At 39.6% G+C, this 12,043-nt stretch overlaps 1 protein-coding gene across 37 annotated transcripts in view; it reads right to left on the reverse strand.

Moving 5' to 3' along the window:
- Window positions 1-8,822: 8,822 nt before the first annotated feature.
- The window catches only part of NRCAM (neuronal cell adhesion molecule), a 139,218-nt gene continuing 135,997 nt past the window's right edge, over window positions 8,823-12,043 (reverse strand). For 34 of the 37 annotated variants that reach the window (XM_083463315.1, XM_083463339.1, XM_083463343.1 and 31 more), the window contains one exon: window positions 8,823-11,299. In XM_083463315.1, the coding sequence (XP_083319441.1) occupies window positions 11,062-11,299 (238 nt within the window). In that variant the 3' untranslated portion in view covers window positions 8,823-11,061. The remainder of the gene's footprint in view (window positions 11,300-12,043) is intronic. The other 3 variants (XR_014516580.1, XM_083463325.1, XM_083463342.1) reach the window with 1 other exon arrangement.

Consider the following 12,043-nt stretch of genomic DNA (forward strand, 5'->3'; position numbering starts at 1 on the left):
ACCCCTCAGTGTGTGCAGATTTTCTCTGGTGGATCATGTATACCCAGAGGCCCAAAATAATTACTGGGAAGGATTGCTATTTTTAAGACTTTAATTACTCTTCCCACTTGAGAGTAATAATATTTCTCTCAATATATTATTGCCCTAAATGTTATTTTATTGGTTTGAAGTTGTAAAATGTTTGTGATGAACACATTATTTCTATGAAGGGGATTGTGTGTGTGTGTGTTGCTAAAGATGGGAAGGTCTTATTCCTTGGCAATGATGTGAGTCTCCTTCTGGGCAGGATATTGTCCTGAGCTGTTTAATGTGTCCCGTTCCCCTCTGTAGCACGTATACGCTGCATGAGGTGGAATGAATTTCTCAGTGGTAATGGTAGAAAAATTCCCACTGGGTATATTCTGATGCAGCTAAGAAACCAGTTTTGTTTCTGGACATTTGATTTCTTACAAAGGAAATGCTTAAATGCTTTCCCCTTAATTCTGGATCAATAATAGACGCTGATAGAAAAGATTAAGTGCTCTTCTAACCAGCTTTTGTGGACACAGATGGTGGGAAAGGCTGTGCATAGAATAAACATGGTAGATATTTAGCATGTGCAAAGTTGCCCTACAACTGTTGGTTTTGTGACAATTTTTTTAAAAAAAATAGTTTTCTAGTACTACATTTGCACAAAAACGGTATGCTTGTTAATAGGATTGCTGCAATCGGCAAATGTATAAGTAAGCCTTCAACAGCTTGAACACTGAGCATATGGACTTTTGAACCAAAAATTCAATCCATCATGTCCCAAGATCTACAGTCATACATTAGGGGTGAGATGTTCAAATCAATGGCCACTGGCCATGATAGCTATGGCCCACTTCTACTGCCAGAGACAGCATACCTATGAATACCATTTGGGAGGAATCTAAAATGGGGAGAGTGCTCTTGTATTCAGGTTCTGCTTATGGGTTTCGCAGATGAGTCCGATTAGCCAATGAGAGAACTAGATGGCCTGGGCCTCATCCCACAGGACCTATATGTTCCTTATATCTATTCCAACAGCATTTAAAACATCAGGGGTGTGTAGATAAGAGTGATCAGCACTTGCAGATCATAAGGCAGATGAAATGCCTTGGAAGTATGAAAACTTGTAAGAATAGTGGCCAAGCTGATGTTCTAGAAGCCGATCTCCTGAGATTTTGCATTTTCTAATCACTTCAAATTTATTATTTTGTAGCCAGCAAAGTATGGCATCACCAACCCTGTTCACTCCTACAATATTCATTGTGGGGAATATGGTTACATTATTTTTAGGAGCACTTATTGAGTCCAGTGTCAGTGTGGAGCACCCGTGTTACAATGCAATCCTAATTCCCTGATCTATGCTGTTGGAGATGGTTAACATAAGGTAAAACTAGTTTTCTTGGTGACCCTACAGATTACCATGATCTGTAGCTCTTGCCCTCAGAGTGAAATTTGCTGTGAGGAACGCCAGATTGCATTTGTGTGATCAATAGGAATAACTTGGGCCACCTATTGTATTATTAATTCTGTGTCAGTTTCAAAATCATTTGTAAATTATTCACACACATGAGTAATTATTTAACATTTGCTTGAAACAGAAAATGTACACAGAAAATTAATGAACCCTTAGCTGTTGAGATCCTCTCTAGGAAGGAAACACATCAGTTGGGCAGTTGAAGACCTTCATAACAAGCCAGTAGAATTTATTGTGTATTAAAATTATCTTCCTTACCATAAAAATGTACACATTTTGCACAGGGCAATTCTTCTTTCCTAGCCCCATTATTAGGAACAAGAAGTAAATCTGACTAGTTTCAACTGTGTTCATTTAACAAAAAGTTTCTAGGAGTTTCTGAAATATACTTATGTGTCTAGGAGACCTTTGGATTTCCCTTCCCAGCTTCTTGATGTAGACCTCCAGAATGTATTTTGTATAGTTAAGTTTTTACCTCTATCTTCAGTACGTTGTATTATTATTATTATTATTATTATTATTATTATTATTATTATTATTGGCTAGTGACCAATGCAAATAAAGATTCTTCTGATTCTGGATTCCCCTTCCCAGCTTCTTTTTGGCCCTACTGTCATCAGAGCCCAACATTAGTTGGGCTAGGTGTTTTGAGCCCCAGACCTACCTGGTGGCAAGTCAGTAAGTCATATCCAGAGTTCAAAGTCTGGGGGTCAATCCATGCAAGCAAATTTCTAAGTCCAAAGGTCAGGAAATGCAGTCCAGGGTCAATCCAAGTAGCGAAGTCTGAAGTTCAGCAGTCAGCATACACTCCAGAGTTAAACCCAAAGCACAGTCCCATAAATGTCTAGGAGCATCCAAGCCAAGGTCCATCAACATGGGCAGTTGAGCAGACACAACGCCTCAGCTCTGCTCCCCTTTTGTACCTTGCTATCTGGGCTTGATGAGGCAGGTGACCCTCACCTGTTCTGAGCCTACTCCAGCTCAGGAATCACACGCTTCCTCCCTGAGCTAGGGAACCCCACTTGGCCAGCTAGGGAGCTGGGCTGTGGGCCCTTGCCTGCATCCCCCTCCTAGAGCGCCACTTCCACTTCTCCCTATGACTCAGAATCCATCATGTTCATGGGGACAGGGGTCCCTCTGGCTCTGATGGTGGCTCCTGTTGCTCTGGTTCCTGTGCACTGAGCCCCATCCCTTTGCCATCCTCTGTCATCCTGTGAGTACTTCCTTCCGCATCCCCAGCTTGCCCCAGTGTGTCCCAGTCCCGGATACACCCCTCACCGGTACCCTCTTCCTCCTCCCCATTGTGCTGCCAGTTCATGACACTAATACAAAACCGATACAAACAAAAATAGACACCCTCAAAAATATCTTGAAACTACCCAAAATTTAGATATTGCCCAGAACTTATGGAAAACCAAGGAGCCCTTCATATTTCCTGGGGCCAGAACCACTTCATCTCAGCATTCCATTGTGCAACTGTGTCTCTCAGCCACCCATCTGCATTGTAGGGACAACAAGAACTGCTTTACAGGGTTATAGTAAGATTACAATTACTTAATACTACAGTGGAACCTTGGTTCTCGAACGCCTTGGTACTTGAACATTTTGACTCCCAAACACCGAAAACCCGGAAGTAAGTGTTCCGGTTTTCTAACGTTTTGGAAGCCAGACTTCTGATGCGGCTGTTGGCTATTGTTTCTGGGGGCCCTGAGCCAGTCGGAAGCTGCACTTTGGTTTTCGAATGTTTCGGAGGTCAAATGGATTACATTCGAGAACCAAGGTACCACTGTATATGTGAAGCTACTTTAATAGTTTTAGTGAATGGTATATTGTTTTAAATTGTGATCTTTTATGTAATTCACCCCAGAACCATTTAGTAATGAGCAGGTTATGTGCATATATGCAAGCATGTAGGTATGTGGAAATAAATAAATAAATAGCTCATAGTGTTTTCCAGCATGTAAATACTAAAAAGCCCTATTTAATATAATCATCACATTATCATCCTACATCCTGTCAGTAGCACCAAATTTGTATTTAGGTGTCCCTCTCAGTAACAGGTTTCCCTGTTTTCCTTACCCGCATCATGAGAGTTGTGTCCCCATGACACATTTTATCACCCAAAGCCAGTTGGGGTATTAATATCAAGAGACAGATTCTCATTATGCAGAGAATAGCAGGGTTCTGATGCCCTTAGACAGGAAGGCATATAGGCAGATAGCCAGCGAAAGTAATGCAGCCCGACAAAGTGACATTCCAGAGCAAATTGATTTCATTGTTCTCAGCCAGATACAAATAAAGGGTGCTTCAGATACAAGAATATCAATAAACTAAACAAATACGTCCTGAAAGGATGCTTTGGTGATTTCTGTTTAAACTATCAAATTACATTTATCAAAGCATCTTGTAATAAGTAATGTGTCAAAGGGGTAGACTTAGTTCTGGGACCAAATCAGCCTTGTAACAACAACAACAACAACAACAACAACAACAAGACGAAGACAACAATCATCATCATCATCATCAGTGCTTTTTTTCTGGGGGGACACAGGGATACACATACCCCTAAACATTTTGTGAATCTAAGTTTGGCCTCATTGAGGGGTAGTATTTCAATATGAGTAGGAAAATGAGAGTACCCCTAAACATTTTTTTAAGAAAAAAGCACTGATGATGATGATATTTATACCCCGCCCATCTGGCTGGGTTGCCCCAGCCACCAACACATAAAAACATAATAAAACATCAAACATTAATTAATCCAATATAAAAGTCACAATAACTTGGTTATTTTGGTCACCCTAGCAGATGATCTTTGTCAGGAAAGGGACAAGGGGAATGTGAGTTTCCTTCTTATATTGAATCTTTCTCCAGCTTTTGATACCATTGACCATGGGGACCCCCTGCTCATGCTATGTGGGCTGGGTGTTGGAACACTATTTTATGGTGGTTCTGGCACTACTGTAGGGTTGTTTCCAGAAAGCAGCACTGGGAAGTATGATTTTTGGTCTCCTGGCATTTGTGCTGGGCCCTATTTTGTCCCAGTGCTGTTTACCATTGATATGAAGTCATTAGGAGTGGTCATTAGGGGAATCTGGAATTAAGTGTCACCTGCCTGAACCTGTAAACAGGCTAGCAGAGGGCTAAATCTGGCTTATGGTACAACTTTGACAGGTAGGTGCAGTCACGCACATCCATTGCCTGCCATCATAATGACATCAGGTGACAACTTGAGCGTGTTTGCAAAGGGACTTCAAAGACATTGCCTTTCAGCATCCAGGAGTGCTAAGAGACATAATTTTGAAGTCTGGTGCTGAGAGGCACTGCCTTTGAAGTCCCTTTGCAAGACGTTTGCATTGAAACAGCTTGAAAGTGGACTTCAATGTGCTGTCTGTCAACATTTATCAGCTAAAAAGGGCTGAAAAACACCATTCAGTTTTAGTACCAAACAGTTGCAAAAGAACATTGGAGTGTTGGCAGCCATGCCTTTACCTGCCTCACACCTGACATCACATATGACATTAGGGGTGGGACAACTCCTGACTTACCCTACGGACTAAATCTGAGGTTGCCAATGTGGTATCTATGGGTGCAATGGCAACATTGAGACCTTCCCCTGGCACCCAAGAAACCTCTGTGCCACCCCTCTGCACTTACAGCTTCTCAACAATGAGGTGGCAAAGAGAGCTATTTTTTCCTTCCCACATCAAAATGTTAGAGAAAGAGTGCCCATTTCTTCTGTCAGCTATTTATGCTTTCTAAGGCTCAGATGACAGATGTGCAGCCAAACAGAAAGTGGAGTGACAGAGAGAACAAGAGGAAAAGGTAAACAATCTTGAAGCCTGGAAGCAGAAAAACAGAGTGGCCAAGAGGAAATGGGGTGTCACATGAAACACACACACACCCCGGATCCCACAAAACAGGTCCAATTTAAATTGCACAATTGCAGGAAGCTTTTATGTGTCTCCTCCCACCCCCCCAAAACCACCATGAGATCATACCTGTCCACAACTGAACCTGAAGAATCATGGCCCATGGGCCAGGACTCAGCTTTGCTGCTACACAGCAGCCTGAAGGGGGAGAAGGCAGAGTGACTCCACCTGCAACTGATTAGCCTTCAAGGACACAGAGGAGAAGGCACTGATGAGAACCAGCTGGCTTCAGCCTTCTTAAACAGAGCTCTCAGCAGCAACCAGATGCTGGAAACATGCTTGCCTTTGCCTTCTGAATAGCTGTGACAAATTTTGAAACGGATGAAGTGTGATTGCTGAACAGGATGGACTACTGACCTATAAATTACCGTACCTTGCTCCTTTGTGCTTTCCATCTGGACCCTTCATTTGTGACCACTGGATTCCCTGACCACTGGATGGTATGACTATGTGGATTGCTGATTACGTGACCCTCGAAATGGATTTGACTTCGTTTGCTGACTCTGCTAAGTATATCTCAGAGACTCTTCTGTTTGTTTGGCCTCACGTTGCACAAAGCTCTATGTGCTTGGCAATGGAACTACAACATCATTTTCCAACACTGACATGCACAAAAAGATAGATCCTCCACCATCAAACATAAATGGTGATGGCAGGTGTCTTCCGTGACTTGGTGGTACAGTGGTACCTTGGGTTACAGATGCTTCAAGTTACAGACTCCGCTAAGCCAGAAATAATACCTCAGGTTAAGAACTTTGCTTCAGGATGAAAACAGAAATCGTGCGGTGGCAGCAGGAGGCCCCATTAGCTAAAGTGGTATCTCAGGTTAAGAACAGTTTCAGGTTAAGAATGGACCTCCAGAACGAATTACCGTAAGTTCTTAACCCGAGGTACCACTGCAGTTGCTTCAGCATCCTATGCAAATATCACGAGGATCCACGAGGATGTGAGCCTTGGATCAATGCCCTTCCCTTCACATATTCAGTTGACACCAACCCTGATGGTTATTAGAAATCTTGTAAAAACATTTCTATTGACTCAGGCAGTTGGCTAGTTGATTTGAGGGAGGTGCTTTGCCATTCTCAGTGCTGATGTGTACTTCCAATTCATTATTGCTGCGGTTTGATGTTTTAAAATATTATTTATTGTACATTTTTAAGTTGTACCCTGCTCTGGGATTGATTTTAATGAAGAACAGGTTATGAATCATCTAAATAAATAGCAATCATAAATAAAAGGTTGGCAAGCCTAGAAGATGCAGCAAAGAATATTTTGATCTTTCTTTCTGCAACGATGGTGTCAGTAGTGACTTAACCTTCCATCTACTTCCTACAACGCTGCTTCACTCTCCATGCTTGCCATTGCCCTCTGAATAGCTGTGACAAATTTTGAAACAGATGAAGTGTGATTGCTGAACAGGATGGACTACTGACCTATAAATTAGCTAGTGTAACTTTGGATTCGAGGCATGTCACAAGCTTAGCTGTGTCATTTTTACATATTCTGCTTGAAGCACCGTATCACCCAGTTACAAGGAAACATTCTGAGGTTAGGGGTTTTCCAGTGAACCACAAAATATGAGCTAATTGGCCACAAACCCACATTCTTTAATTACATACCAATTTCCCTGGATATTTGCAGCTTTTGGCTATCTCAGGCGTTCAAACATTTTACGCAGAAAAAAAACATATGGCACCTACAATGTGTGAGTTGGGTGAACAGTGTATTTAGACCAGGAGAGGGGAATCTGCATTTAATTCAGATGAAACACAGTGTGAACATGTCACAGTCACCCTAACTTACCTCACAGAGAATACAATGGGATAACTTCATATTTGCCATCTTGAGCTCCTTGGAAACATGTGTGGGAAAGTAAAATAGAGGAGCAGGATGGGAACTATTTTTTCTATGTCTTTCCTGAAAATTTAATTGTTTCAGCTGCAGGCTAAAACAAAGCGCAACGCAGGAAAGCAAGAAGTTAAGCAATGAGCAAGTAAGAAATACATACAACGTCACAGAAACACAGAAAGAAACAATCCCACATCAAGCAAAGATCAAGGTCAAAATCAAGGTCACAAATCACAATATGAGAGCCAAAGCATTTTTGTCATAGGTTTACAATTGTCAGGGGAAATGTACCACCAGAAATCTCCTTGTTGAACATGTCATGGTACTTTCTTTAGAAACTTATTCTGAAATAACAGTGAAACCACAGTGATGTAGACTGAAAGGCATTTCATATCACTCTTCTTTAATAGGGCCAATTGTTGTAACCCTAGTAAAGTCAAAGTCCTCCTTAAATTATACCTAGAGAATTTTTTTCCCCATTCCATGCAGCAGTGTTACCATTGAATACCAAGGTGCTATACTTTGACAATAAAAACAATTTTCTATTGAAGTAATTCCTAGAAAAATGTTGTGATCTAAATGGGAAGCATCTCTCAACTCTGATCTTAGCTGAAAGATTTGCTCTTAGCAATTATCAGGACAAGGAGTACATGGAGGGAGTATATAAGAGTTATTTCCCAAAATGGTCAATAATGGTCCCATGTGCCTGGCCCCACATAGCTTCCACATGATTCCTTCATCTTCAGTCAAGTCTGCTCTGAATAATTTCCCCAACATCCCATATAGGAGAGCAACAGCGCCCTACTCCCCACAACTTTTTGATCTGTGTTTCGAAGCCACATACAATGCCCATACAAAGCCCAATCCAATTTTGTTCATTCACCGGTGGTGAAGGAGGGTTGTAATAAGGTGCAGCAGGAAATGGCTTGCCGTCATCTAGTATAATTCCTAAGGGAATTATGGGAAATGAAAATGGCAACTGCGAATGGGAGCTTTCCTCTTACGGCTCTTATTGGAGGGTGGGAAGATTGTCAGAATCATGGATGGGGAGGGAAAGGTTAAGTCTCTCCTCTCTATGTACTGCGGTCCCAATGACTAATGCCTTCAATGTTTTTTTTTAAAAAATACCCTTACGGTGCCTCATAGTGATGAATTTAGCATCACCACTAGTTTGACCCATAAAGTTTAGTGTCATAGCTCAACATTTTGCAAGCATATTGCTATCATCTTTTTTGTGAGGCAGAATTATAATATGGAGTTTCTGATGGATGAGCCTGGGAGAATTACTCAGGAACACATCTGCAATGTGCAATAAATAGAAAACTATTTAATAGAAAACTATTTAACACCCCACCACCCCAAATCCCAGGAAAACACGAGAAGGGGGCAGGAAAAAAAAGTTTCACAAAGTTTCATCCACTTTCATCTGTTGAGCCTATAATTAATCTATTTTTACCTTTTGTGTGATCTTAAGAGTATAAAAAGTAGAATATTTAAGGCTAGGGTATGGATGATGATAACAATCTGTTCGATATTATTGCATGAGACTGAACAGCAAGTGAAATTTTAAAACCACATTTATTTTAATACAAAATGTGTTGCACCATTACAGAAGTAATCTCCTCTGTGTATTTTCACATGCATGGATAAATTTAGCATCTACATTTAATTGTAAAATTACGCTGGTCTCCAATACTGTTGGTAAATCTTTGTAGGAATGTTTTATCCTTTTTGTGCTTTTTCAATCAGTGCTGCATATCTGTTTTCCAGCTCTAAGTGTTGCCATGCTTATAAGGTGAGTATTTCAAATTGTGCTTAATTTATACTATAAGTTAACCTATACTATAGGTCCCATAGTATATGCATCAAAGCTGCAACAAGTGTGCTGTGATTAAGTGAAAAGCAATAACACAACCTATAATGATATTGGGTGCAATCTGTCAAGTACTGCTGCTGTGCCACCTCCATTCCTTAAGGACCTGCACAAAAAATGGATAGAAGTTTCACAGTAGCAGCCTAACGGGCATGTTATCTCAAATTTTGAATTACATATATTTAGGTAGATGCTTTAAAATACCATGCACTCTGTTGGTTAGAGTACTTCTTACACAGTACAACAAAAGCATTTTCAAACACCTAGAAGCATATAGCATCTACACTTTAAGTGTATTTACAAATTCAACAAAATATCTACATATAAAAAGCTTACTTAAAATTAAACTTGATGCAAGTTATGAAAAACCAATTTATTGGCAAATGAAACTGAGCATTCCTTCAACCATAGGTTGTTATATAAAATTTCATATTTGGAGGTAACCATTTCTGTGATATTGATTGTGTGTGTGTGTGTGTGTGTGTGTTTGCAGAAAACATTCTAACAGATGATAGTGGTAATTTATGACTAAACTTACTTAACATTTGTCAAATTTCACTTGAATGCTGTGGCTCTTGAGTAGCAGCTTCATGCCAAGCATAATGGTAAAAGCGGTGTCAGAGGGTCTTGGGCTTACTGGGAAAGGAAAGGTGCTTTTGTGAGCATGGTATCTTAGAATATCATGAGCTTTTTTGTGTTTCCCTGTGTTAGCAAAATATACTAATTCAGCCATCTTTGTGTAAACTGCATAAGGCCATGAAAGTGTAAGTTGCATTAGCTTGTCTATAGTTTATCTCCAGAAAAGAAACTTTAATGAGTTTTATATCACATAAAAACAAACTCTTATGTACCTGTTGAACATATCTGGGAATTTAACAATAATTAAATTACTTTGGCAATGATGTCAGTTCATTAGTCATATACTATTGTACCAGCTTACTGAGGTGCAACACAAACCGCAGGGAGCATTTCCTTCACAAGTTCCATCAAAATGAACTGAATTGTGAATTTTGAATTTGCAACTTTTCATTTCAATGCTACCTTGCACAAGAAAAGTTCCCGATTGGTTATGACCAGCTACAGTACATTATTGAATGTACACTTATATAAAGGCACTGAATGTATTTTGCCCTGTACGGTTTCTGGAATATTTCTATATCATTTGAAAATTTCACTTCCATAACTGTATAAATTCCAAAATGCATTTCAATGCATGTTGTTGTATGTCCTAAAAAAAGAGAAAGATACAATGTACGTTGGATGTCAAAAAGAGAACACTGTGCTGCAGTAATACTTGGATTAGAAAGGCTACAAGAGGAGCAAAGAGCAGGTATCAGGATCTCAGTAAGCATCAGCAAATGCAAGTATCATACTTAAAAGTCATTTATCAATCATATACTGTACATACTGTTCCTAACTGTCTTGCAAAAAGACATAATGATATCTAGACAATTAAGTCACCAATTTCACAACAATGTCCACAAAGACATTGAAGTTCTATATAATACTACTATAACACTCTGACAATGAAAATGGGCTTCATATCCAGGGATTCAGTTGAGGACTGCATAACGAAGTATCAAAACCATTTTCAGTGGCATAAACTGGCTTTGCCCGGGACGTATGCAGCGCTTCGCATGCATTATACTGTACTTTTCGTTATTCTTAGTTGACGTTGCTCTTTTTTTAGTCTTGTAAAAAAGCAAGTATCTGTGCAAAATGTTTTGCATTCTGAGTCATACTAACATACCACTTACTGTTATATAGTTTAACAGTTTCACCTATATGTACTTATTACATAAACACTTTGCCGTGTAGAATATTTCTTTCCTTCATGTCCAAAAAGTGGGGGAGATGTACAAATGCTTGAAAATAATAATAATGGAAATGTAGTATGAATGGGGCAAGAGTTCTTTTTTTTTCAATTAGACAAATGAATTCATTGCGTTAACAGGTGAAGGAGCCTCAGAACTTTCGTTCCCTTCTGCGGGTTCTTTCTCTTTTTTACCACTGTATTGTCCAATAAAGGAGCCATCCTCATTGAACTGACCATTAACTCCTTCTCCATAGTCAACTAAACTATCATCGCTGTCCTCTTTTTTCACAGTCCTGTCTGAAGGTGTCCTGCTTCCCTTTTTTAGAGGCTTGTGGTCATCGGCATCACTGAAAAAATAAAGGGTTTTTAAGAAAAGAAACAATTAACATATAACTTAGACAAGCTGTAAAAACAAAAACAAACCATGCATGCTGGTTTTTGAAAAGTATGTGTAGTCCCACAGTCCTTTAGTAAACTCAATCACAGGGTGAAGACAAATTAATACAATGTATGAATACGTGGTGCAGTAATGGTTTAAACGCAGGATTTCTCCAGCGGTGGAAGTGCGTTTTCCCCACCGTGCAAGGCTTCACAGTGACAAATTCAGGTCCCATTCTTGAAGCAATGTAGAAAAAGTTGCAAGCATTAGAAAGGGCCCCTTGTTCTTCAGATATGAAGCTTATGGTGTGCTGTGAAATTAGTCTGTTAAAACTTTTTATTCTCAATTCCTGAATATGAATGAGGAATGAATTTGATTAAATGAAGAAAAAAACAAACAAACCGAGATTCTCCCCAGTATTAGAAAAATACAATAAACAAAGTGTTGTATTTGGAGCAATTTGTTACATTACACACACCAGGCTTGAAATTGATAACCTTACCTTTCAAGAGACCTACATATTCCATTAAAAGGGTGCAGAAGAAACAAATGAAAACAGCCTAAGAAGAAAAGCAAAGTCCATATCCTGATAGTGATCAGTGTTTAGTTAAATGAAAACCAGATCTTAATTCACAACATACTTAAATCAAACTTGCTACTTCAAGAGTGAATGAATATTTTGGAAAGAATTGTTAGCAGCTGGAAGAAATGG

Source organism: Podarcis liolepis (assembly GCF_965112155.1).
Source record: "Podarcis liolepis genome assembly, chromosome: 10".
Lineage (NCBI taxonomy): Eukaryota > Metazoa > Chordata > Lepidosauria > Squamata > Lacertidae > Podarcis > Podarcis liolepis.